General features: G+C 47.4%; 1 protein-coding gene across 4 annotated transcripts in view; it reads left to right on the forward strand.

Annotated features, from left to right (window-relative positions):
* The first annotated feature begins 462 nt into the window (after positions 1-462).
* Positions 463-27,955, forward strand: part of Smarcal1 (SNF2 related chromatin remodeling annealing helicase 1) — a 44,905-nt gene continuing 17,412 nt past the window's right edge. The window contains exons 1-12 of one of the 4 annotated variants that reach the window (XM_087904040.1): positions 463-636; positions 1,791-1,827; positions 2,242-3,053; positions 3,890-3,940; positions 7,113-7,325; positions 7,827-7,877; positions 12,890-13,076; positions 14,636-14,786; positions 16,038-16,196; positions 18,796-18,861; positions 24,838-24,978; positions 27,078-27,293. In XM_087904040.1, coding sequence (XP_087760166.1) covers positions 2,300-3,053; positions 3,890-3,940; positions 7,113-7,325; positions 7,827-7,877; positions 12,890-13,076; positions 14,636-14,786; positions 16,038-16,196; positions 18,796-18,861; positions 24,838-24,978; positions 27,078-27,293 — 1,989 coding nt within the window. In that variant the 5' untranslated portion in view covers positions 463-636; positions 1,791-1,827; positions 2,242-2,299. Of the gene's footprint in view, positions 637-795; positions 951-1,790; positions 1,828-2,241; positions 3,054-3,889; positions 3,941-7,112; positions 7,326-7,826; positions 7,878-12,889; positions 13,077-14,635; positions 14,787-16,037; positions 16,197-18,795; positions 18,862-24,837; positions 24,979-27,077; positions 27,294-27,955 lie in introns of those variants that run through there. The other 3 variants (XM_087904042.1, XM_087904046.1, XM_087904043.1) reach the window with 3 other exon arrangements.

A 27,955-nucleotide genomic window follows, 5' to 3' on the forward strand; every position in this document is an offset into this window, starting at 1 on the left:
AAGAATTAATTGAGGTTCATCTCAATGATCATCACCGACTGGTAAAGACTCTAACAATGCCGGTTCCTCTTGGGTCCATGAGAGCAGAGACTCAGGCAGCGGCTGGGTCTTAAATTACAAGGACAACACTATTAGAAAGGGGTGTGTCAGGAAAATCTTTATTAATCAGTCTGGCTGTCTGAGATGTCCACTGGAGATACCACTGACATTGAATGCTCAGCATCACCGGCTGCCTTTACGCCTGACTGAACATTTGGAGAAACCGAGACCTACAACTCCCAGGCACCATACCTAACCCCGCCATCCACGTCACACCTTCCCTAGTTCACCAGTCCGCCAATTGGCAGGCTTTCGGACTCAAACTACAAACCCCAGAAGGCCCCACATCAAATGTGTTATAAACCCCCGTTCAAGACCGGACTCTCTAGCCGTATTGGCTGCTGGGAAGTGTAGTTCGACGGTGGCCGAGCCACTCATGACCCGCGGTCCGCCCCAAGATGGGTGAACTGGCGGCGTTTTGAGTTTCAGTTCCTCTAATAGTCTAGTTAGAAGCGTAAACTGCCTAGGTAGGGCTTTGGAGACTCTCCTGGGCGAGGGCTCTTCTGTGAAGGTGCTTCGCTTTACGAGCCTCGCTAGGTAAGAAAGCGGGCTGGGAAGGAGGCAGCGGCATTGGAGGCGGACGAGACCAACTGCGGCTAGAGGAGGGAGCTTGGGAAGCATCCAAGTGGAAATACTAGAGGCAAAATGGGGCGGGACGTCCGCTCCTCGCAGGGTTCGGGAGGTGCCCCAGAAAGGAAGTGAAGCCCAGGTTCTAGCAAAGAAGGATGTCTACGTCGGGGATGGGGGTGGGGTGCACTTGTGGTTTGTGGCTTATTAGTGTCACCGCTCATCCCGTGGTCTCACCTCCCGTACTGGGGTGGTCAGTCAACATACCAGACCTTGGCAGTGAGGTAGGTTACCCTACTTGAGCACAAGACGGAGAGTTTTAACTGCTGCTGGCTGGCTGTAGTGTAACATCTGTGAGAACAGATGGGGTGCTTTGTTTAAAGGGAGTATTAACAGAGAAGACAATCTTAAGCCCTCTAAAGTTTAGAATCTAGACCCTTCTTTGACGACTCACAGTGCTACTGGAGTATTTCCAGTGTTTATAAACTTTAGAAGGCTGAACCCGGCAGAGAATTGGGTGTTCTGGCCCCTGCTTCTAAAATATTGTAGAAGTGGTCCAGCCAATAGGGTCAGTTAAATCACAGCACAAAATAAAATGTATAGGATGACCCTACTTTGTAAGCTGTGTTTTCTAAGTATGTGGCAAGAAAACTTCAAAACGCTGGGCGGAGGTGGTGCACGCCACGCCTTTAACCCCAGCACTCGGGAGGGAGAGGCAGGCGGATCTCTGTGAGTTCGAGGCCAGCCTGGTCTACAAGAGCTAGTTCCAGGACAGGCTTCAAAGCTACAGTGAAACCCTGCCTTGAAAAACCAAAAAAAAAAAAAGAAAACCTTTAAGCTGAGCTCTGAGTTAACATAACATGGTAACGTGTGGCAGGTGAGATGACAGTTGAACTCCGCCTTCGCATTTGGTACAGTGACCTCTGACCCCCTCTCCCCCACTTCTCCCCTTGCTTTTCCAATAGTCATTTTGGCGTTATATCTTGGAAATCAGGCTCTAAGGCCTGCTGCTCTGGCTTGTGTTGGGCCCCCTGCAGGTTGACATGCAGACTTGAGGTGAGGATCAGATCCAAGGGGACAGTTGAGTGTGTCTCTGAGGCTCATGTTCCTTTTCCTTCCTCCAGGCTGGAAACAGGCTGCTTGAGCAAGGGTCACGCCATGGTATGTAGTTGGTTGCTCCATTTCTGTCTCATCCATTGTCCTTTCTAGTTTAAAATGTAGTCTTTGTCCTTTCTAATGAAGTTAGGCTTCCCTGTAAAACTTCCTTGGGCTCTGCTAACTCACTTTGGCTAGGGAATGGGAGGGAGAAAAATACTCCAGCTGAAATACAATCAGTTTTGAATTTACTGTTTGCTTTTTCATCAGGATCATTATTTTAACATATGCTACTTACTGTGCGTGTGTGTGTGTGCGTGTGTGTGTGTGTGTGTGCGTGCACACTTTCATTTTAATTATAAAAGAAAACTCAGTTTGTCCTTTAGCTTTTTCTATTACGCTCCCCGGGACAAAAGCTTGTCCGATCAAGGAGCAGCACAGTGAACACAGTTTTTACGCCGGTCTTTTCACCGTTCACAGCTTTTGCCAGCTGCTCACTTAAAAGGTGACGTTCCTGCGTAAGCCTGTTCGTGCTAACATGTCCTTGCTACTGACTGAGGAGCAGAAGAGAAAGATTGAAGAGAATCGACAAAGGGCCCTGGCCCGCCGAGCTGAGAAGTTATCAGAACAGCCTCAGAGCACGACTTCAGGCCCCACTGTTTCTGGCCCTTTAGGGAATCTTCCAGCGGGGTCTTCTAAGCCAGTGGGCCACAGTGTCCTTTTCAAGCAACAGAATCTCAGTAATTCATTTCCTGCTGATCAGAGACCTCACCGTTCCGACCATGTTCAGCCCAGCACACCAGAGCTGGCGAAGGGGCTATGGAAGATCCAGGGAGAGAGGCCCACAGTGTGCTCAAACCCTGCCCCAGGTCCTCCAAACATCTCTGGCCAGCAGCCTTCGGGTTATAAACCGGATCAGGGTAATCCCCAGGCTTCTCATAAGATCAAGTCGACCTCCATTGCTACCACAACCCAGGAACCTTTGGCTAAAGCACAGAGCTCCCAGGACACAGTGGCTTCCTCCTCTGGACCATTTTCCAGGGATCCCCAGTTAGAGGCCAAGACAGTGAAGCCCTCCACCTCTGGACAGAGTGGTTCGGACACCTATTATGCCTTAGGGGGGAAAACACCCAGAACAGAAAGGAGACCCCCAAAGAAACTACAAACCTCGCCCCAGAAAGTAAACTGTCTTCAGGGAACGTGCATAAGGATGGGAGATCGTTTTCGGGTAAAGATTGGCTACAACGAAGAGCTCATTGCCGTGTTCAAGTCTCTGCCCAGCAGACGCTATGGTAATGAGGTTTTTTTCTTTTTCCTATTTTTGGACTCTGTTCTAACAGTTTCTCATAAATATTAAGAGGGCACATTGGCACATTACATTTTTCTATTTTAGCCAGCATTTCCCTTTGTAATAGACACTGTCTCACACAGCTGTCAAACTCAGCTAGTGCAGGGCCGTAGAGAGAGCTTAATTTGCTGAGGTGGCCGTTCCTCTGCCAGGTGTGACGTACGTAGTGCAGCATCGAAGCCTAAAAATAATAGTTTGAAATCCATATATTTCTTTTTTCATTCGGTTTGTTTTTGTTTGTTTTGTTCTTCAGGACAGGGTTTCTCTGTAGCTTTGGAGCCTGTCTTGGAACTCGCTCTTGTAGATCAGGCTGGACTCGAACTCACCGAGATCCGCCTGCCTCTGCCTCCCGAGAGCTAAGGGAGTAAAGGCGTGCACCACCACCACCTGGCTTCCTTTCAGTTTTTAAAGTGGTGGACTAGCTCAGGAAGGTTGAGTAACATCTGGGGGGAGAGTTAGGGTGTGGGTAGCTCTGCTGCTCCTCAGAACTACTGAGGAGTATCATTGCCCAGCCACACTGCAGTTCAGAGGGTTTGGGTTCCAGTCCTGACCGCCTCAGCCCCTTAGTTCCGTGACTTCCCTGGGCCTGAGGTTCCATCTACACGAAGCAGAATTACCTGTGTTTGTTATTTGTCTCATATAGAGATTTTTTTTTAAGTCTGTGAGAGCTTGCCCGTCAACAACTTTGAGTTTGGCCTTTATCTGTTCAGGAAATAAACCCTTACAGAGTGTCAGAGTACAAATGGAGACAAAAATTGATGAGCCTTCTGTTTATTTCAGATCCTGATATGAAGACATGGGACTTCAGCATGACCGACTACAGAGCCCTGAGTGAGTGGGACATTAGCAGGGGCTGGTACCTGATGGTCCTGTGCAGTGGGCTCTTCTCAGTCCGCAGCTGCACCTGATGGTCCTGTGCACTGGGCTCTTCTCAGTCCGCAGCTGCATGGTGTCTCTTATCTCTCCTAACACCCACTTTACAGACGGGGAGATGATGTCTCTAGTGAGTCCCTAATGCACGGACACACAGCTAATTAGCTATGCCACTGGAATTCAAACCGGAGTGCCTGTTCCCCTTGGGCTGGGCCAGCTCCAGCAGTGACAGGCAGTTTTGTCAGGCCTTGCTCCTAGGGAGCAGATTGTTTAACCTCTGACACTGGTTAGCGAACCCCCAAATTCAGGAGCTCAGGCAGATCCATCCTGTGGTGTCCATTCACTGCTCGCCCTGGGTGTCCCTCTGTCTTCTGAGTCTGTCTTATACCAATAGTTCTGTCCTCTTGTGGGATATTTAACTAGGCAAAGATATGTTACATTTGTTATGTTGCAGAGTATTTCTGTAGCTATGTGATGGTGTGTTACATTTGTTTCTGCTGCCTTTGTGAATGATGTAAATGTGCACTACATTTATTTGTGCCGCATTTGTTTGATTATGTAAAGATGTGTTACTCTTCACCTTGCCTGCCTAAGGAACTTGACCCACCGGTAGCTGGGCAGAAGAGGGATAGGTGGGGCTGGCAGAGAGAAAAATAGAAGAGAATGAGGGAGGAAGAAAGGGAGACGCCCAGGGTCAGAAGCCAGGCAGCCACCAGCCAGCCGGATGTGGAGGAAGCAGGAGTAAAATGCACAGGATGAAAGAAAGGTAAAAAGCACCGAGACAAACCGTAGATAAAGAGAAATAGATTAAAACAAGAGCTAAGAAAAGGCTGAGCATTCCTAATTGGTGAGTGGGGAGCTGGTTGGCGACCCGAAAGAAAGCCCGGCATACTGTCCCTTGTCCTGCTGCCTCTTTCAGAGAAATTCCTGTCTCTTGTTTCCCATTCTCCCCTGGTTCTCGGCAGCCATGCCTACACCCGCTCCTCTCTGCTCTCCAGGAGCTGAGGATCAATGCTCAGATTCCTTTCTGAGGATCTGGCATATGAGGTAGAATTCTTTGGGTTCACCAGGACATTTTCTGGGTAGTGATGGGCCAATTTTGGTGGAATTTTATCTTCTTTCCTTGGTCTCATCTTTGTAAAACATGTGACCAGGTAATGTCCTGCTCTCTGCTAGGGCTGCTGTGGGCTGGACCTTAACAGAAACGTGTTTGCTCAGTTCTGAAGGAAAGGAATCTGAGGTAAAGGTGTAGGCAGGCTTGATCCCTCCTGAGGCCTTTCTCCTTGACTTTTTGTTTGGTATGATTACTTTTAATACTGCTCCATCTATTTTTTTTTTTAAGAGTATTAGGCACAAAAGTCTCCTTGTGGCTTTTTAGATAGAGTTGACTAGAGTGTGTGAACCCTCTGGATACCCTGAAGTCCCCTGCAAGTGGCTTTGGATTTATAAATTGTATTTCCATTTTTAAGTTTTACATAGGCTTATCATTTTAGTGTCTTCTTAAACTTTTTATTTTAGATTATATATATTTTAGACTATAAATATTTATGTATAGTTGTGTATTTGTTTCTTCAAGACAGTGTCTCTCTGTGTAGCCCTTGTCGGCCTGGAACTCACTCTGCAGACTAGGCTGGCCTCACACTCCTAGAATTCACCTGCTTCGGCCTCCCAGGTGCTGGGATTCAAGGTGTGCGCCAACACCCCCAGCTTTTGTTTTCTTTTTTAAGTACTGAGGGTTAAACTCAAGGCCTTGTGCATAGTAAGCAACTACTCAACCACATCCTTGGCCTGGTTATTCTTCTTACACTTACCGATTTAAATGTGTCTATGCATGCTTCATCCTGCCCCCCCCCTTCTTTTCCTATACTGTTGGGGATGGAATCCAGGACCTCAGCTGAGCTAGGTCAGCACTTCAGTATTGAGCTATATCCCTAACCTGGATTTTGCTTTTTTAACCCTACCCACGCTCAGCACACAATACACAGGGCATATCAATGTCTAGAGAAGCGTAATTTGACTCAATCTCTGGACTCATCCACCACTGACACTTTGATTCTGTACACTTCTCACTTTTTTCTCTCATTAAGTGAAACAGTGTTACATTTGTGTATCATTTGTACCCTGCCTTTCTCATAAATGTTTTTGTTTTAATTAAAGCTAGCAGTTCTGGGTGATGAATATATGGCTGTCATCATTATAATGGACCACTGTGAGCCTCAAAATATTTTGTAGTATTGAACATAGTGAATTTTGTACTTTGTCTTTCCCAAAACTTCATACTGATAGGAAAAAGATTGATCATAATGTTTTGTTGTATGAATATGACAGAGTTACCTAAGTCATTTTCTTGCTGTTTAATTTGCTTCCTGTTTCCTGGTTTCGCATCTGTAAGGATGCAAGTCTATGTTTATATTTTCAGTTCCCGGAAGTAGAATCTCTTAAAACTCATGCCTATTTCACCAATTTTCCCAAAAGTTTTTTTTTTTCTCAAGTAGTAATATAAATGTCTTTCTATGTTTTTTGTCTGTCTGTTTTATCTTGCAGCGTTGATAAATAAAAACATGGTTTTTCCTTCCTTTGGTTGCTGGTAAAGCTGAGCATGGATGTTTTCCAGCCGCCCTCCTGCTGTTTCTAAGGCTGCTTCTCCGTGCTTTCCTTTTGCGCTCTTCCTATTTGTTAAGTTTTCTGCAAATGTCTCAGCTCATTTGCCTTTTAAGTCAGTGTCGGGTTTTTTGTTTCTTTGTTTTCTTCTTTCTTTCTTTTGAGACCACAAAGCACATCAGCGCTATGTAATACACTGATGTGGAAAGTCATGTGTTTGTGGCCTGTCGGTCCTGTTTCTCATCTTGTTCTCTAAGCAGTTGAGAGAGAGGTTCTGCCTAGGGTGCCGGGGCGCTCTGTGGTGTGTTAGCTCCAGCAGATTCTCCAGCCAACAGAGATTACTGACAGCATCTGCCATCATCACAAGCTACAACCCGTTTTTAATTCAGGATTTTAAGAAAGAGAATTGCCTGCTCTGCTCTCCTGCCCTGCCCTGCCCTCTGTCTTGCCCTTCTCAGTGTCCTGGGTCAGGTGACAGTCCTCCAGTGTCATCCTCCTAATCACTTTGGTCCTTTCCTCCTCTTTACAGTGAAAGCAGCCGAGCGACTCTCCAAGGTCTCCCTACAGCCATTGGAAGGGGTTGATGACAGTGTCAGGGGACAGGCCAGCCTTCCCTCAGCTCCGTCCCTTGCCTTTGTCTCAGGGAAGTGCGTACTCGTCTCCCGCACCCGCTTTGAGGTTGACATTGGCTATTCAGAGGAGCTGATCGCATTGTTTAAACAGATGGATTCCAGGAATTATGGCAAGTAATTGACCTCTGCGAAATCCGCAGATCTGTCTTTGATTGTTGTTCACACCGACTTTCCTGATAGAGAGATAGCTGTATCTGCAGGGCAGTGGCCCCTCAGTTGTCACAGAGAGTGAGCCCACTCGCTTTATCTCTAAGTTTCCCTAAGAGAACATCCTACTGTTTTCTTAATTGCCTGGTCAGTGTTGTCTTGACAGATGTAAAGTGCATTGCTGCTTTGACTTTAAACCCGTTTGTTTCTATTTTAGCCTTAGCAGAACAGAAAAACAGCAGCTGCCCTACAGAGAAATGCCGTCCTGTACCCTAAGACCGTGGTGTCAAATGTAGGCGTGCCTGGAAACACTCCTCATAGGAGTTAGCACTTTAGCTATGGGCTGGGGGTGGATGTGGTACCCACCTCAGGACCACCACGTCCATCGTGAGAGCTTGCTGAAAGTTCGTGAAGTTGGAAAGTCAGTGAGTGAGCGTGTGCTTCTTTCTCTCTTCTCATTGCAGATGCCAAGACCAGGAAGTGGAGCTTTCTTCTGGAGGAGCACAATAACCTGAGTGAGAAAACCACCTCTCTGCTTCTCATCACGGTCTTGACCTTTAGTAGTAGCCGTAGCTTTAAATCGCCCTGAAGAGAGGATTCTCCTCCCTGCTGCCGTAGTAGTGGTACCTTCATAAGCTTGAGGGCAGAGTAGCTGGCGAAAGACGCGCTTGGCTTGCTCTGTTCAAGCCTGCCAGTCCCGGCAGCTTTGTGAAAACCATTCAAATGCAGGGCTCTTGACCCATAAGGGCAAGGCTGGACTGTTGAAATTCCCAGGGCCTGGAAGCCTTCCTGCCATCGTAGACAGCTGAAGTGAAGGATACAGACTTGGGAGCTCAGGGGACTCACATAGCTGGGATGGAAGTTACTTTAGACAGCCTCAGTTTACCTCCAGAACTGGATGACCAGAAGGTTGGAGAGTGTTGTGGCTTGAGACTGCATCTGGGGTTGCGTTCTGTCAGATGTGGAAGTCTGAACCTGATGTGAAGAATTTGAACAGGACTTAGAGACTGACCAAGAGCAGGGATGTGTGCACAGCTACCATGACCACAAAAGGGAGCTGCCTGGTTGACTTTTCATTTTCTTCCTTATATTCTTCTCGGATGAACCTAAATCCTAATGTGCCAGAGAAAGGTGGTTGTGGTTATAGCCTGTTCTGGAACACTAGTCTTCTCTAACAGAACTCAGTAGTGAGTTTTCACAGTTGTGTTCCCCCTTCCTGGTGCCCTGTGGACTTATTGGACCTCCCAGAGGGTGGGAGGAGCTGTGTGTGGGTACCAGTCATAGCAGTGAGCTGGCCAGCCTCGGGAGTGTGGAGCCATTAAGCTACCTGTTCATCAGGCTGGGGCTTTGAGGAAGAGGGTGGAGCTGGGTTGCTTGCTGTGCTCCACGGCTCCCGACTTACTGTGTAGCATCAGATATCAGGTAGATGGCTCACTGTTTTGTGTTCCACTTGCCCTCTTAGTAAGAAAGGCATCTTCGGGCTGGAGATAATAGAGGATTTGCCTTGCATACCTAAGGCCTGTTTTGATCCAGTGTGTGTGGTGGCATGTGCTTGTTATCCCAATACTCAGGAGGTGGAAGCAGGGGAATCAGAAGTTCAAGGTCATCCTTGGCTACCTAGCAAATTGAGGCCAGCCTGGGCTACATGAGAACCTATCTGGAAAAAAAATTTTCTTGGTTTTTTAAATCCGTATCTGTCTCACTGGCAGACAAATGCAAAGCAATAAATAAATAGAAAAGAAAAACGCTTTGTTCCTTGAGGAAGGCCTTGCTGTGAACTGCAGGGTCAAGTTGAGTAGGAGGTGGTATTTTAGTATCCATAAAATCTGGCTGACGCAGTAAAATGGCCAGTGTGGATCTGAAGTTTTCTGGCAGCCGTTTGGAGCTTTTGATTCAAAGGAAACTGTTGGCTTAACCTGAATTTTTGATGAGAGACAGGAATTAGTTCTTTCCTGTCACTTCATTGTCTTCCTTGACCAGGAAAGACAAATATGTGAGCAATAAAGTTCTCTGCCTTTTATGGCCGACACCGCACGATTCGTGGCATTCGTAGGTGATGCAGAACTGGAAACTGTCAGCCTTCCACAGGGGTTCCTAATATTTTGTAGACTGTAGACCTTAAAATAGCAAATAAACTCAGTCAGTTCTTCTTGCAGAAAATGCACATAATGGGCACACTCCTCAAGTCTGTATTTGACATTAGTAATTTTCTAGGCCCTGAGTTGACAATTTTTACATACTTTTTCCTGGTTACATTGTCTCAGTTACATTTTACATGCTTTTTCCTGTTTACATTGTCTCAGTAAGGAAACCTTTGCTTGCCTTACTGGGGACCTTTGGGGGTTACTGTAAAGTCAGTGGTGGCAGAAATAAGATTTAAACTCCTGTTGCATTTGTAACCTGGCCCATTAGGCAGCCGTGAAGTCAGTTCTGAGCACTGAGGCCAGAATGGGCACTCTGAAAAGAGCCTGGTTCTCACCCTGGTTCAGTTTCCATTGGTGCTGCAGACCTGGGGAATTTGCACCATTCTTCTCACCTGGAGATCCCCTTCCTCACGTGTGAAGTCGGATTATTGATGCCAGGCTTGTAGAACAATGCTTGAGATGCTAATTAGGAAATGGCAGTGAGGCCTGAGTGTGTGTCATCAGGACATGGCGAGAGTCATTTCCCCCTGGGAAAGTGACTCCGAGGTTTCTCTTCTTTCCAAGTGACTGGACGCCTTCTGCCCGCGGTGAAGTTGGCATGAGGCCTTTTGTTTTCCCAGGCTGTCACAGTCCAGAAGGGTTCTCCGTGATCTTGTCTTGTCAGCTGCTGTTTGGAAACACTAGCATCTCAGCTGTGTGGCTAGCGCATCCTGCCAAAGAGCTTTTTGTAGAAATGACTTCTGTATGACTCATGAAGCCAGACAGCACATGCCCGTCATTCACCAGCACCGAGAGAGGACAATAGGCCCTGCTGATGAGGAAGGATGGCGTTCTCAGAAGTGCCCCGTGAGCTGAACTAGCAATATGGGACTTTGGAAACAGCTGTGGGAGACAGTGGCATAGGGTTCTTCCCCTCTGGATGGATGAAGTAAAAATGGGGTGCTTACAGAGCCTTTCCCACCAGCAGCTCTCAGCTCCTGGCTGTCTTTCCCAGGTATTTGGGTTCTAAAGAATGCTAGAATTATGATGAAAATGGCTTCTGCCAAGTACATTGAGTGCTCAATCTCGTTTGTATAAATTAGCATATTCAGATTTAATTTAAAAGATAAAAAGATTTCTACATCAGTATAGAACAGCCTACTTTATTTTTTTAGCAATCATTTTTTTTATTGATTTTTATTGAGCTCTACATTTTTCTTTGCTCCCCTCCCTGCCTCTCCCCTCCCCTTCAACCCTCTCCCAAGGTCCCCATGCTCCCAATTTACTCAGGAGAGCTTGTCTTTTTCTACTTCCCATGTAGATTAGATCTATGTATGTCTCTCTTAAGGTCCTCATTGTTGTCTAGGTTCTCTGGGATTGTGATTTGTAGGCTGGTTTTCTTTGCTTTATGTTTAAAAACCACTTATGAGTGAGTACATATGATAATTGTCTTTCAGGATCTGGCTTACCTCCCTCAAAATGATGTTTTCTAGCTTCATCCATTTGCCTGCAAAATTCAAGATGTTGTATTTTTTTTTTCTGCTGTGCAGTACTCCATTGTGTAAATGTACCACATTTTCCTTATCCGTTCTTAGGTCGAGAGCATTTAGGTTGATTTCAGGTTCTGGGAACAGCCTACTTTATATTAAAACCATCAGCCTTACCTAATTTCTATTGTTAATTCTGTTTATGAAAACTTTCCAGAAACAGCTGGTGTGTGTGTGTGTGTGTGTGTGTGTGTGTGTGTGTGTGCACGTGTGTGCATACATGCGCATGCATGGGCATGCACATGCTGTGTCGTGTGTGTGGAAATCAGAAGGAAACCTCTGGATTCCCTACTGTCTATCTTTGATACAAGGTCTCTTTGTTGCTTTTCTGCTGCGTACATGAAAGTAGCTGATCCAGGAACTCCTGGGGAATCTCCTGTGTTCGCCTGTCATCTCCCAGGAGGAACCTGGGATTGCAGATTCATGTTCTGGATCTGGCTTTTACATGGCTTCTGTAGTGTAGGGTTTTATGTGAATGCAGTTGTCCATGTTGGGCGCCATTCTGTAACCTGAGTACCCACTTGTTGGGGTTTCTGTCCTGCCCGGTTCCCACAGTCATTAGGTCCCAAAGAACCACATAGAAGGTCTACATAAGTTATAAAACTGATTGACACATTAGCTCAGACTTCATATTAGCTCTTATAACTTATATTAACCCATTATTCTTATCTATGTTAGCCACAAGGCTCAATACCTTTTTTTAGCTGGGCAGGTCACATCCTGCTTCTTTGGTGTCTGGACAGGACTATGGGAAGAGCTTCCTTCTTTTCAGAATACTCCTGTTCTCATTGCCCTGCCTCTACTTCTTGTCTGGTTTTTCTGCCTATACTTCCTGCCTGACTACTGGCCAGTCAGCGTTTATTTAAAACATGATTATAGAATACAGACAATTCTCCTGCACCAGTTCTGGGTATCCAAACTCTGGTTCTCACGTTTGCATAGCAAGTTCTTTTACTGAGTCTTCTCCTCCTTCTCCACTTCCTTTTCCTCCTCCTCCCCGTCCTCCTCCTGCTCCTCTTCCTCTCTCCCTGTCTTTCTCTGTCTCTGTCTCTCTCTCTCTCTCTCTCTCTCACACACACACACACACGTATTCCCAGTGACAGACACTGTAGCTGCTTCACTATAGAGATGACAATATAAAACCTTAAGCGGAGGTAGTTGTTTTCACATGAAACAAGATTGAAAGCCCATGTTTTTTCGGTTTGTGGCCTGTGCGTGGACGCTGCTTTTTGGTAGGTTGTTAGTAGTAGTACTGTGCTACTAGTCTAACTTGGGAACCCCTAATGACTTCTCTCTGAAGAGCACAGTGTTTCTTCTGCCTGTTGACTTACGGGCTCTCTTCCCCCAAATGCTGAAGTCATCAGAATGAAAACAAGACTAGAACCATTGTATGGAAGACTTGCATTTTTAGGATCTTTCTGGGGTGATTTTGAATGGCTATTATATATATATATATATATATATATATATATATATATATATTATAAAATTAATTTTGTATATTAATAGATATGAGCCTTTATGTATTTAAATGGAACTAGAAAGAAAGGAAATTAATTACTTTAGGTTAGAAAATACCCACAAACATCAGACAGTTCTTTTTATTATTGTATAGTCAGCCAAACGACTTTTGTATTATTGAATACCCTCTTATCTGTAGGTATTAAGGACTAGAGAAAGGAGACACTGGCTGTTGTTTGGTCCAGTGCTCAGCAACATGTTCTGCAGTGAGCCCTCTTGAGAAAACATGTAGCAGAAGGCCTCTTGCTGAATTCTGTGTGCTAAAGCCCTTTCTCTTTTCCCAGGTCTTTCTGACTTGTGCATTCTGGCTCACATACCTCTGCTTTATCTTTTCAGTTGCAAGGTCACGTGATCTCCAGCAAGTTAAGCTGGAGCCTCTACCCAAGACAGTGACCCTGGCGTTTGCGTCTCAGCTGGAGAAGACGTCTCTCAAAGCCAAAGCAGATATACCTGAAGCTGACCTTTCTGGAGTGGATGCCAAGCTTGTGTCTAATCTCATGCCCTTTCAGAGAGAGGGCGTTAGGTAGATTCCTGGTCTTCCTCTTGTTCTCTCTCGCTTGAATCCCATCACTTAGCACAGGTGGGGTTCAAATGCTTCTTTTATGAATACTTACACGTATTCATTACATCCATGTCTGGAAGCATCTGGATTAAATATTCAACATTAATTATTAAACAGCCAGGTGTGTTATTACCAAAGCTTATTGTTACCATTGGTTTCCAGTTCCGTGAGTCAACCAGGGCTTTGGATTGCAGGTGTAGAGAAGCCTGGTTCTCACCAGCGGAAGGCAAGAGATTTCGCCCCAGAATCCTCTGCTTGCTCCCTGCCCAGCCAGGTGTTCTCTTCAGGCTCTTGTGGCTGCTGTTCCTGTGCTGCAGAGAGGGAGGGAGCTGCTTCCTGTGGCAGCTGAGAAGGCGAGGAAGTTTCCAGACAGGATGCCTACTGGCCCGTGTGCTGCTGGGCTCTGATCCCCAGAGAGCTGCTCGGTTTTTCTATCATGGGAAACTTACCAGAAGGCCAGGGGCAGCTGTAGAGCCTTATAGTGCCCACATGTTGATTAGAAGAGGTTACTCTTTGTTTTTACTGTGTTAGAAGGAAAGAAAAGAGCTGTCCCGGAGCTCACTACTTGGTTTCTGAGCCAGCAATCAGTTTTTCACAAGTAAGATGAAAGAGAACTGGAGTTTGGAGCAGGGGACCCAGATGTCTTGATGCACAGAATCTTTGTAGTTTCTCATTGATTCACGTGCAATGCGAGTGAGTCATTTCACTGTTTCTGCGCTCGTTACTTCCTCCCTTCTGTGGGGTGATGGAGGCAGCAGAACCAATTCCTCAGTGTTAGGATGGTGCCGGGGCTTTCTTACTGTTTCTGTCAGTGGTGGGTCAGGTACTACTACTTGCTCCGACCTCATTGCCGTAGTTGGAGGCACAGCTACCGAGTGACAGAGTTAAGATTGCAGTTGAGGCCCGTCTGGCTCTCCCCTCATCTCCATGCAGTCAGCAAGGCCCAGTGCACTCAGGTGCTTCAGGGTGCCCGGAAGCTGCGAGCCTGGGAAGACACCCTTTGCGGAAGACGTCCCTATCTGTCCCTTTGCCAGTAGCTTTTGTTACTGCCAGCTCACTCTGCTCCTGAGCATATGGAATGAGCTTTGATCCCCAGAATGCCGTATTTCTAACTCCGCTCGTTTCTTTCTGTCCTTCCTGGGCACGTTTCTCAAGGGAGAGCAAACCCCTGGAGTGGGTGTTGCGTCATGGCCTCTCATGTTCCCCTGTGCTCCTGTGCATGGCTCGGACGGAGTTTTCTCTCTGTGGCTTCACTCTTGACTCTGTGGCCTGTTGCCTTCCACATCTCCCTCCAGAGTACTTGCTGTTCTGCATTTCACTGTCTGGTTCCCTCTTTTCCTCTTATTCTGTCTCCTATGTGACTCCTGCCCTGACCTTTCTGGGAGGAGAATATGGCTGAGAGTGGGGCCCATTCCTGCAGAGAGGGGACCCCTCAGGTCTGTGTGGCGGGCGGGGTAAAAGACAGACAGAATGGCCCCATGGGCTGTGATACTCAACTTACCCTGTCTGTCTGCTTGCAGCTTTGCCATATCCAAAAGAGGCCGCCTGCTGCTTGCTGATGACATGGGCCTGGGGAAGACCATCCAAGCCATCTGTATAGCAGCCTTTTACCGGAAGGAATGGCCACTCCTGGTGGTTGTGCCTTCCTCTGTGCGCTTCACCTGGGAGCAGGTTAGATTTCTTTGCATTGGAGTCACTGGGGAGGGTTTCCTTAGGGCTAGAACATCAAAATTATAGTGCAGAAGTAAGGCCTGGGATCTTTAAAAGTCTAGATGTGGGTCAAAGAGCAGCAGAAAGATGAGTTGGTCCCTCAGGACAGGGAGTCATATTATCCCCAGAGGGAGGAAAGCCAAGCAGTCGCTAGTGTAGGGACCTATTGCCAGTCCCTCAGCAGATACCGTACCTCTGTGCCCTTGTAAGACTTTTCTGCACTGCACCCGATGTCTGGAATGTCTTTACTGCCTTTATCTCCAAATCCTATGACACAGCATTCAGTGATCACTTTACAGATTAACAGATTAGGTCTCAAGGAGGTCAAGAGCTGTGTACTTCCTACGGCCTTCCTTCCTGACGTCCCTGGTTTTGCTTGCTGTAGGGTGGAGTGCACAGTACGTTTATGTTCCCAGATGACCTAACGTGGAGGCCTGATGTAAACATTGAATAATTAATTTTTTTAATTTAAGCAAATTCAGTGAAGAAAGGCCTAGCTTACTTCCCAGGCTTGATGGCTTTGTGCTGCAGATGTGGGGCGTCAGTTTCTTCGTGGGTTGACCTCTCCCTGAGGCACTGGAGTCAGAGCGCAGAGGACACACCTCAGCCTGCCGCTCCTGAGGTCTGGTCCTGCCACTACCTGTAGAGGGCTGTCTTGATTTATCTGAGTGTGTTAGATTTCCCTTCAAAAGTCCCAAAGAAGTCAGGGAGCTGCTTATAAGCAGGACCAGATTGAGAACTCATGTCAGGACGTAGTAGACCCAAGCAAGGCCAGGGGCACCCACGTGCTCAGGCTCCAATATGGAGACACCCAGTGGCCCATTTCTCCAGTGGTGGACTGTGGAGGGCACCAGGTGGCTATGAAAGAAACTGACATCAGTGTTTCCATAGTCCCCAGTAAACACAGTTGGCCTTCAGTCTTCGGGGCTGTTAGAGGTCCTTCATAAAATCCTTCCCTAGCAGGAACTGCTGTGCACGCGAGCTAGAGATCAGAGGAGAAACCGTAGGCACACGAGGTACCTGCTCACAGGAGAGAGTCCTGTCAGGAAACAGTGAACTGGAGGCAAGGAGAGATGACAGGGTTTGGCAGATGCGGGAGGATGTGGTGCCGACTGTGTCTTCAGGGAATGTTAAACTCGCTCCCCGCAAAAATTGCTGTTGATACGTTGACTGGGGTCATCACTTGGTTTCGCTGCCCTCTGTCATCTGCAGGCCTTTCTTCGGTGGCTGCCATCTCTGAGTCCAGAGAACATCAACGTGGTGGTGACTGGGAAGGGCCGCCTAACAGCGGGCTTGGTCAACATCGTGAGTTTTGATCTTCTGAGCAAGTTGGAAAAGCAACTAAAAACGCCCTTCAAAGTTGTCATTATTGTAAGTGACTTGGCAGAGTCCTGAAGTACTTTGTCTCTTTAGACACTCTGAAGGGCTCCTCAAGTTTGGGGACTTGACCTCATTGGTCCTCTCTGGGTTTTGGGTAGGGGGGCAGTAGAAAACACTGTCTTTCTTTTGTAGGGATGCCTTTCCTGAAGCAGCTCTTATGCCTGACTATATACGAGGAGAAGCATTTTAAACAGGTGGCACAAGTCTATTAGAGTTTCTAGTCCATCCCTCCAGCAATGGGAGGCCAGGGACGGAGGCCAGCATGTGTGCAGCAGGGCATTCTGGGGGCCAAGGACTGCAGCCTTGTCAGCAAGGGTGACAGCCTGCATTGGTACCACCTTGTGAATGTCGTGACTCAGACATACAGCTCAGCAGTTAGTACCTGTCTTCCACCTGGTGTGAAGGCATGTCCCTGTCCCTGCAGAAAGAAAAGCAGGTTTTACTTGAGTTGTTTTTAAAGATGTCGTCAGCTGCTTCCAAGTTTGACAGTGCTGCTTTCAGCAACTGGCTTTGCTCTCCAGTCTTTATACATTTCATGCGCACCTAGGCAAACTAGGTGCCCAGCCAGCTGTCATCAATAGAATATGTGGGCATGGTTTCCAAATACAAACATGGCTGGAACTCAGAGCAGGAAAGGAGAAGACATGGTTGCAGACCCCCAGGGATATTCAGTGACCACCGTATGTTCTCAGTGTGTGCAAACAGGAACACATATTTTATCGAAGCTATTTGGGTAATGAGTATTTGGGAGAGTCATGTTGGGCTTTGCACAAACTCAAATGTGGCTTTGAAAGGATGAAAGCAATCTGTTGAAATGACATATTAAAAGAAATATTCCAGGGTGGTCATGGTGGCTCTAGGATGTAGGGACAATGATGCCTGTCTTTCCTGACTGTGACCTTGTAGTAGGTGTCTCATATATAGCCACCACTGTCCCCTGGGTTCCCAAGCACTGCCTTTAACTCCCCTGAGCTGACAGTACAGGCACACCCATCCTTTTCCCGTGGTTGCAGAGCTAGCATGCTGAAGAATCATTGACTGAAGATTTTGTGGCCTGTGGCTTCAGAATTCATTTGTTTCTGTTCCTGGCTCATTGCTCAACCAGCCTCGAGATTCTGGGCATGCTGCTTGCCACCAATGTTGTTTGTCATCAGATGAAGCAAACAGCCTGCCCTTCTCTGGCTTTCCTGTAGCACGGGATGGTGTGGCATCTCAGATGCACACTCTGTAGACGAGGCTTATCTCGAGCCCCTGCTGGTGCTTGTTCTGGCAGTGGTAGGGTCACAAGGGCTAATTCCCTTTCATGCCTGACCCATTTTCTGCACTCCTCTCTATAAATGGCTTTCTCATGACTTTCATGAGGACTTATCATGAATCGGGATCATGAATATAGTACCCCCGGCATCTGGGGGAGGCTTTCTGGACGTTTGAGGAATCTCACACTGTCCACTGTGTTTTGGAGGCCCTTTCCGTTTATTATAGCGTATGATATATTTGTATATCATCCCATATCATGGAGTGATTTGGGGGCAATGATTCTTTCGGGGACAGAGGTAGGATCACTGGTAGCCCCTGCTACAGGGAATACTCACTGGGTGGCAGGACTGTTTTGCAGACTGCCCCTGCAGTAGCTTACTTCAGATGTAGCACTCTGATATTCTTGGAACTAGCATTAGATCCATTTTGTGGGTAGAGAAACTAGGTACCATAACTCAGAGCCATTTGGCAAGCAACTGGAATATGCCAATCTAAAAACTTCCCTCCTGGATAATAATATGCTCACAACACCTTTGTCTTTAGAAAATACGGCAAATTCTGTGTTTGCTTATATACAGAATGTATAACTATAAACCTATCAAATGCTGCACTTTAACACAGTCCTCAGAGGACAGGAATCCATCAGTTTCTCAGTTCCCACAGTACTTTGCGTGCATGGCTATGGTGATGTAACTGTCTGACCTGCTGCCAGGGCATCTGCCATCCTTGCTGCTCCGCAAAGCAGGAGGGCAGGTTACAGACTCAGAACATGTAGTGAGTCTCCAGCACATCTGACTAATGCCATGCTGATGTGTTTCCCATAAGGTAGCAAGCCACCTCTCAGGGTTTCAGGGTTTTGCCCATCCACATAACTAGTGGGAGATTGGGACAAGTATTCGCCAGATCCTTTCTAGGTGGAAAAGTGCCCTAGGGAGAGACAGGAATTTATCCAGAGCAGAATAAAGAAGCTGCCCCAAGCCTGGTTCCTCCTCAAGCCTACTGCTCCATCTCCTTGAACAGCAACAGGTTGAGGGAGGCATCCTCATGGCAAAGCCAGACCCCAGCTCAGGTGCCTGTCTGTGTATCAAGCACTGCCCTGTTTACTGCAGGCCCCAGCTCAGGTGCCTGTCTGTGTATCAAGGACTGCCCTGTTTACTGCAGGCCCCAGCTTAGGTGCCTGTCTGTGTATCAAGCACTGCCCTGGTTACTCCAGACCCCAGCTCAGGTGTCTGTCTGTGTATCAAGCACTGCCCTGTTTACTCCAGACCCCAGCTCAGGTGCCTGTCTGTGTATCAAGCACTGCCCTGGTTACTCCTGTGGCTCTTTCTTTCAGGATGAATCACATTTCCTCAAAAACATCAAGACTGCCCGCTGCCGAGCAGCTGTGCCTATCCTAAAGGTAAGTGCGGCTCTGAGAGACTCAGGGGCTTGATACATTTGCTCAGGCATGCAGGGCTTCCTGGCCGGACAGATGGCGGCCCAGGCTGATGATGAAGTAGCGGAAGGCCCCAGTGCTGGCACTGGGCTTCTCTTCTTGGGTTATGAACTCGTTTACATCCTGCCAAGAACCCAGTCCACACGAAGTCCTGTTGAGGGTCACAGGCTCAGATGAGGAGAGACTCTGAGTCGTCCTTTGGCTTCCTGCCAGCCTGAGAAGACTTCTAAGAGATTGTCACTGAACCCCTCAGGAGAAACTGATCACTTGTAGTGGCAAAGCTGCCACGGTGTGATGTGTTATCCTAATGTAGAACCAGGCCAGGGCCATGGGCATCACAGAGAATCTCTGGCAAAGCTGAGGATTAACCCGCTTCACACTGTGGATGGCCTGTGGTTAACTAGACGGTCCACTGTGTTCATATTTTCTCCTGCATGTTCTTGGATCTGTACCTGTCCCTGAGCACATGGCTTGCTGTGTTCTGGCTTCAGGGTGGGCGGCAGTGGGAATGTAGCACAGGGTCAGGGCTGGCAGCAGTGGGCATGTAGTGGGTCAGGGCAGGCGGCAGTGGGCATGTAGTGGGTCAGGGCGGGCGGCAGTGGGCATGTAGTGGGTCAGGGCGGGCGGCAGTGGGCATGTAGTGGGTCAGGGTGGGCGGCAGTGGGCATGTAGTGGGTCAGGGCGGGCGGCAGTGGGCATGTAGCCCAGGGTTAGGTCTTGCTCTATACACAATCTGATGCAGTTCTACGCTGCTTCATCCTGTTCTACACTCCTCAGGTGTGTGACGTCATGCCGAGTTGTGATAATTGCCTAAATGAGGTGCCCGCTTAAAATCTGAGGGTTTTGTTTATTTTTTTGCTTGGGGAAATAGACTATTCTTCCAAGAAAAAAAGATCCACCACAGTATTTAATTTTAGTATGTATGCTGTCTTAATAATTCTTATAATACGCAAGCCTTATGCTCAGAAGGGTATATTATATAAAAAATATGTGTTGTATTTTCATTGTAGTATTAAAGTCCAGAATGGTATATTCTTCTACAACTATACTAGGTGTTGGATTTCCATTATAGCACCTTGGTGTCTTTAATCCATGTACCTGTAGTCACAGTCCTCAGTCTAACTGGTCTCAGCCAGTGGCATCAAGTTGTCGTGATGGAGAGCGGTGATGCTGGTTTAGCGTGGAAGGTCGGTGTTGGCCTAGAGGGATGGCTCAGCAGTTAAGAGCGCTGGCTGGGTTCTATTCCCAGCGCCCACATGGGGGCTCTGAACTCTCTGTGATGCCAGTTCTTTGAGATCCAGTGCTGGCCTCTGGGGGCACATAGTGCACAGACAAAATAAATGAAGTACGAGAGCTCCGTGTTGTAGATGAGCCCTTCGGCGTCTCTGAGGCTTTCAGGCCTTCCGTTCTCTCTCTGATCATCGCTCTTACTTCCTCTTGGGAAGTAGCTGCCAGCCTGCTTTTGGTTTTGACTATGGGTATTTTGGTCACTTGACTCCAAACTAGGGTTGCCTTACTTGACGGTTATTGATTCTGAATATTATTTGTGAAGATTCTAGAATGATTTGTGAGCTTGTTAAAACTCAATAGCTCACAATGTCCTGGGCATCAGGATTATGAGGGCTGGGACTCGGACAGTGCAGCCTTGATTTTCTCTTTGATGTCACGTGCTTCTGCACACCCTGCTCTGTTGTAAGGAGAGGGCTTGTTTGTCCTGGCCGCCCTGCCCCGAAATAATCACACAGGAACTGTGTTAATTAAATCACTGCTTAGCCCACTAGCTCTAACTTCTTATTGGCTAACTCCTACATCTTAATTTATCCCATTTTAAGCTGTGGCAGTGGCTTACCGGCAAAGCACGTCTATCTCCGGCAGCAGCAGATCCATGGCATCTCCCTGACTCTGCTTTTTTCCTCCCAGAATTCAGTTCCATCTTCCCTGCCCACCTAAGTTCTGCCCTATCAACAGGCCAGGGCAGTTTCTTTATTCATTAACTAATGAAAGCTACATATAGACAGAAGGACCTTCTACATCACTACTCTAAATGACATACCTTTATTTCAAGTGCTGCAGAATAACACAGGCTATGAAAATACGACTCGGCCTGGATGGTGGTACACTCCTTTGATCCCAGCGCTTGGGAGGCCTAGGCAGGCAGATCTCTTTTTGAGGACAGCCAGGGCTACATAGGAAAACCAAAGCCCCTCCACCCCCAATAAAAGATGGGAGGGCACAACTTTGGAGAACACGATTTTGATTTTACATCCTTGGGGAGATGTTATAGCCAATCAGGATAGTTCAGCAAAGCTAGTTGTGCACCGTTGTGGGGTGGGGGGCAAATGGAAAGGGGTCGCTTCTGGACTGTTTGCTGTATGGGCTTCAAATAACCCCAGTTCTTTGCTTCAAGCATCCCCGGGCTCACGCTTTCGATCTGTGTGTAGCTTATCTGCTCTGGCTAACTGTGTGGCATTCTCCTTGGTGCATTAGATGCACTAACTTGTTCTGCGTTTGAGTATCCTGCAGGGCTTCTGATGCTCGGCTCCGAGGAAACGTCCTAGACAGCAGCTGCCCTCACAGTGTCTGCTCATCAGCTGCGTTACCTTCCCGACACCGGGCAGAGTTCCTTACTTCGTCTCGCTGTCTTTCCTTGGCCAGGGGAGTTGACTTCACAGAGTTTAATTTAGCACTGATTTATATCATTTTATACATCTTTATTTTCCTGCGCGTGGTTTTCTCACAGGTAGACCAAGCATGGCCGCTATTTTCGGGTGGGCACAGATCAAAGGCCTCGTGGATGACTGACAGTTTTGGGCCTGAACGGGAAGCAGATTGCATCATTCCTTAGCTGATGAGATGCCGCTCTGGTTGCTCCTCAAAGCCAGCTTTTTTCTTCTCTGCAGTGCACCCTCTGCTTTTCAACACCCACATCGCTCCCTTAGTCCTTCTCCTATCACTTCAGTCTGGGAAATGTATGAGAGAACTGACTATTGATTCATCCCGGGGGGAATCTGCCACCTGGCCTGGAAGCTGGTGTAGCCCAGGCTCCATCTCCAGGCAAACGCAGGCATTGGGAGAGCATGTTCCGGATGGGCAGATGTCTACTAGTGAAACTCTCCGTTTCCACTTTAGTTTTTTGTCCTTTACTACTTTCCTTAAAATAGGCTAAGCCCACAAACAGGCTTCTACAGACATCATTCAAGGTGCCATTGTTACTTTAATGAGTCTGCATCAAACTGTGCAGGAAATCATAGCTAGAAACCTTCATGGCTCTGCCATCAGAATGGGATTAGGTATTGGCAGTGGTTGAGAAGGCAGAAGTGCATTTTGAGAATTGTATGTCTCGTGTATTTATGAGGAATCCTCTTTCTTCCATGATTATACCTTTGTTTGTTTTTATGATGAGCGTATCCATTTGGAAACTTACTTTCCCTTTGGACATTTACTTCATATGGTTGCCTTGTGTTACTGCCATTAGCTCAAGGTTACCACGGTTAGCAAGCAGTTTCTAGGCGCTGAGCCCCACAGCGGGGTCTCCTCCAAAGCTGAGAGGATTTTACCTCTAACGGTTGTGGCGTTTGTTGTGTTCCTCCTGGCTCACTGTCTCTCCATCTCCCTAAGGTCTGATCTGGGTATGATCTGCCTGGGTCAGGTCTGAGTCGGGGAAGGGAAGACCCTGGAGTCCCCTGGAGCTGGGTCAGCCACCTGTTTATTTCCCTCCTGCCCATTGCTGAGCAGACTGAGCTTGGTCAATGGCACTGGGTCCCACCATTCAGAGTTCTTAGGAATTACAAAATGAGCCAGAGTCTTGAAATACAGTGAAGTTAAAAGGACATTTTTTCCTTAAAAAAAAAAAATCAGTGCGTAATCTCCTGCTGTACAAGCAAGGAGACCTGAGTTTGAATCTGCAGCACTGGGTTTTGAGCAAAGTCAGGCAAACCCTCAGCTCGTTGGCCTGACGGCTTAGCCAAATGGATGAGACCCTGTGTCAGAAAGGAAGGGAAACAGTGATTAGAGAAGACACATGGCATGGACCACTGGCCTCCGTGTACACGTCACCCATGTGCACCTCCATAACGCGTGCACACACCATGTGAATATGTGCATACGATACATACAGAAGCATTTTACGTTATCAGCTAGAGCAGTGGTCCTTAACCTGTGAGTGGCAACCCCTTTGGGCAGGGGAGCAGGTAAGTGACCCGTTCACAGGGATCACACATCAGATATTCTGCATTTCAGATACTTACATCATGATTCATACAGCAGTAAAACTACAGTTATGAAGTAGCAGCAAAAATAATTCTATGATTGGGCATCACCACAACATGAGAAACTGTATTTAAGGGTTGCAGCCTTAGGAAGGCTGAGAACCACTGAGCTAGGGGCTTCTACACAGATTATCTCTGTCATTTACTCTTGATACTAGCAGGATCATTATGGTAAATTTAACTTGAATATCAGAAGTCTGTTCTGCAAGAAATTCAGGCCTACTGGTCTCCCCTGCTTTATTCCCGCTCTGGATCCCTCAGGTTTACTTCATGTTCTCCTCAACACTAACCAGCTTTCCTCTGAATTTTTCTCAATATGTAGTGTACATTGATTGATTTCCTACTTTGTGCTATAGAAAGTAGGAACAGCCCAGTTCCTACTTTCTCGGGCTTTCTAGGGGAACAGAACTTACAAAATGTGGATGCGTGCGTGCGTGCGTGCGTGTTGTGTGATTTATTAGAATGGTTTACAGACTGTGGTCCAGCTATTCCAGCATTGGTTGGCTGTATACCAATGGAAGTTCCAAGAATCCAGTAGAGGCTAGGTGGTGGTGGTGCACGCCTTTAGTGTCAGCACTCGGGAGGCAGAGGCAGGCGGATCTCTGTGAGTTCGAGACCAGCCTGGTCTACAAGAGCTAGTTCCAGGACAGGCTCCAAAGCTACAGAGAAACCCTGTCTCAAAAAAAAAAAAAATCCAGTAGAGAGAGTGAGAGCAAGCAGGCAGAGCAAGCTTCCTTCTTCCATGTCTTATGCAGCAGAAGGTGTGGCCCAGATTAAAGGTAGATCTTCCTACCTCAAAGATCTAGATTAGAAGTGGGTTTTCTCCCATCAGATGACTTGGTTAAGATAAAGTCCCTCTCAGGTGTGCCTGGTCATTTGGGCTTTAGGTAATTCCAGATGTAGTCACATTGACAACCAAGAATAGCCGTCACAATCTCAGGAGTTTTGCAGGCAAGCGAGGGCCACAGTAAAGATAGTTCAGGAGGTGTGAGTGCTGTGACAGCAGCTTGGAGGGACTGAAGGGTGACAGCTGACATCTGACTGCTTACCTTAGCAGGGCCATTTGGGTTTTACAACACGTGGTCTTTTTCTCCAGCTAGAGTGCCCTGATTTAGAGATCACACAGTTCTGGAGTGAGGCTTGTTGTTAAGAACGGCCTGGAGAGAAGGCTCAGTGGTGAGGAGCACTTGCTGCTGCTCTTTCAGGGTTTTACTGTTCACAGCCACCTGCCGCTCCAGCGCCAGTGAATCTGATGACCTTCGCACACATATACACACTCACTCGCATACACTCGCACGTGCACACACATACTCATACACACTCACATACACTCACACGTGCACACACATATACACACTCACACTCGCACGTGCACACACATACTCATACACACACTTATACACACACACACACACACACACACACACACACACTCAATTAAAATGTAGATTCTTAAAAGTACATCCAGCAGTGAGAGCCTAGGAAGTAAAAGATGAAGCTGCTACAATCTAGGGGGCTCTGCTGCTCTTGGGGTAGGGTGTGGGGCGTCCAGCACCTGCCTCATGGTAGCATTTTGGATATTTCGTATTAAGGGAATATCTAGGGGTATAGGTCTCCATCGTTTCCTCCTCACTATACTGAAAGTATCTTTCTTTGGTTGTTTCATCCTTAGGTTGCCAAGAGAGCCATCCTGCTGTCAGGCACGCCCGCCATGTCCCGGCCTGCGGAGCTCTACACACAGATCATTGCTGTCAGGCCAACGTTCTTCCCTCAGTTTCATGCCTTTGGACTGCGCTACTGTGACGCCAAGCGGGTATTCATTCTCTTGTCTCCATTGCCACTCTTCTTTTACCTTCATGTTACATTTTTCTTTCTGCTCCTTGATAGAAACCAAGAAATGGGCCAGAAAACCAGATGAAAATTTCCTGATAGTTTGCCTCTGACTTTGACCTTAGAGTACTTTCAAAAGCGAGATGAAATCTGTCCTTCTAAGTTTTTTTATTTTATTTACTGTATATACAGTGTTCTAACTGCATGCCAGAAGAGGACACCAGATCTCACTGTAGATGGTTATGAGTCATCTTGTGGCTTCTGGGAATTGAACTCGTGGCCTCTGAAAGACTAGCCAGTGCTCTTAACCTCTGAGCCATCTCTCCAGCCCCGTCCTTCTAAGGAAAGGGTCCAGTAGTTACTGCACAGATATGTGAGGTTCTGAGTGGTGCTGCCTGGGTCCAGCTTACAGCTCCTGTGCAAGGCTTGCAGCCTGGGCTGCAGGAGCAAAGTCCACACCAGAAGCAGCCCCAGAGAAGGCACTGAGGCCTGTTAGAGGGAAGCTCCCAGGCAGAGCCAAGAAAGCAGGTGAATGAGGGTTTCTGGCCTGGGAGGAAGTCATCTACTTGAGGTCAAACCACACATATACCGAGCCCTGTTTACAACAATGACACTGATACTTTGGAGAAATGGCTGCAGTTACACACAAACAATGTATGAGAAACCCCTGTGATGTGAATTCATGATTGCTTCCCATATTTTAAAATTCCTTTAAAAATGAGATATTTTAAAGCACTTCCATTTACTCACAAAGTACGTATAAGTTATAGTGCTTTGCAGAGTTTAATGACAGACTAGTTAGATTGTTGTTAAGGTAGCTTCTCAGTTGTTGAATGTCTTCAAAATCATGTGTTTCTTTAACACAGTCTGCAACTCACTTTCTCCATGATTGTTTCCCGAGTGGGTTGTTTATAAATTTCCTGTGTTGTTTTTACTTTGGTCCTCTTTGCAGATGATCTTGCTGCTTTCTGACCAGGACTCCTTCCTCAGCTAGCTGAGACTGTAGATAGCACCCTCTGGAAGGCCTGAGGTGGAGTTCATCCTTCTGACTCCGATTGTCCCTTCCTCTGTTCCCAGAGGGGTCTGGCCGCCCCTCCTCAGTCTTTGACGTTATGAGGCTCTACCCTCCAGTCCTGCTTGTTCTCCTTCCTGCTCGCTGTCCTCACCTCAGCAAACCATAGGTGTGGACAGTGTCTGTGTCTTCCTCCTGTCCTTTATTCTGCCCAGCCCAGTGCATGAGACCGTGTTAGAGTGTGATTTTTCCAGCTGAAAATCTTTGGCATTATTCAGTTTTAATCTATAAGGTTAAGAGGCAAGAGTATTTAAACTGGGGGCAAGATATCCAAGTTAATTATGAAATTCACATTTCCCCAAGTTTGTTCTAAAGTATAGCCCAAAGGGCAAACTGTTTCCCCCTCTCTGCACTAAGAGACCTCGCTCGAGAAAGCACCCTGAACCAAGCTCATTTGATACCCAGTGACTGTCTAGAGGCATCGGGGGAGGGGGAGAGGTGAGGCAGGAAAGAGCTGAGTTAGGAATCTGCAGAGCAGCAGAGGTCTGTGCTCTCTGGCGTTCCACATAGAGATCGGAAGAGTACTGGGGAAGGATAGGATGGAACTGGTGATTGGTTGGTTGATATCTGATTAACTGATTGCTGTGATGAGTTCAAACCCGAGGCCTTACGCACGCCAGGCAGATGCTCCACTTCTCATTTACACCCAGCCAGGGTTTTTATTTTAGTTTCCCATATCTTCTATAGCTATATGAGAGGGAGTGGAGTCGGAGCTCTCAACCTATGAGCTGCTGGAGGGGACCCCATTCCAAAACTTTGATCTGGTTTCAGCCAGACCAGCACAAACATATGTTCTGGGCTTTTCGACCCCAAACATCAATCACTTAAACTGATAGAAATGTTAGTTTCAAATTGTGGGCGACCGTGACATGGGTTTTCAGTTTATCTCATGCCTGGCTTTCCCCACATCCTTTCTGTCTCATCCGTCTCAGTTGGGGTTCATTCAGTCCTGTAAAGCCCCGTGAGATTGTCTGGAGCGCCGAGGCTGAAGCTGTCCTCTCTTTCTCCAGCTCCCTTGGGGCTGGGACTACTCGGGCTCCTCCAACCTGGGTGAGCTGAAGCTGCTGCTGGAGGAGGCCATCATGCTGCGGCGCCTCAAATCCGACGTCCTCTCCCAGCTCCCGGCCAAGCAGCGCAAGATGGTGGTGGTCAACCCTGGTCGGATCAGCTCCAGGGCCAAGGCGGCTCTGGATGCAGCAGCCAAAGAGATGACCAAGAACAATACTGTGAGTGGTACTGTGACGTGGGTGTTTCCCTGGGTGTCCTTCCGAACGCTGCTCTGTGCATGTGCTCTGAGTTCTCCAGACATGACTTTTCTAACTAGAGCAGGAAGAGCCTGACCGTGCGTGCAAGTGTGCATGTGTGTGTGCGTGTGTGTGTGCGTGCGTGCGTACGTGCGTGCGTGCGTGCGTGCGTGTGTGTGTGTAGGGAGAATGCAAGTAAGCCTTTGTGAACCTGGGCTGTGCATTCGGGTTGTCAGAGTTGGAATTTGTATTTACAGAGAGTGAATTGAGGCTCACAGATCTGAAGTGCAGCTCTTCTGCCCTATACCTTGAGTTGCGTACAAGGTGCCCTGCTGGCTGGCTCTTATTTCATGCTCTTCTTCACTGTCGTACTGTAGGAAGTGCGAGGAAGAACTCAATGCCAGCCTCATACTTTTCATTGGCAAGAAAATAAGCAATCATCACAAATCATCTGGGCCCCATGGTCCCCCAAAAGCAGTGAGTCACTGCTGCGGTGTCAGCCTCTGAGAAGTGACAGAATGCCCTAAAATGACAAGAGATAAAATGTGCCATGTTTTCAGTATTATGGTGGGAGAAGCAAATTGGGCAGGCTAGAGGAAACCCTGGTGAGTTGTCATACCATATTTAGTGTGTGCTTAATCACA

This window comes from Myodes glareolus, chromosome 1 (assembly GCF_982192425.1).
Source record: "Myodes glareolus chromosome 1, mMyoGla1.1, whole genome shotgun sequence".
NCBI classification, from domain to species: Eukaryota; Metazoa; Chordata; class Mammalia; order Rodentia; family Cricetidae; genus Myodes; species Myodes glareolus.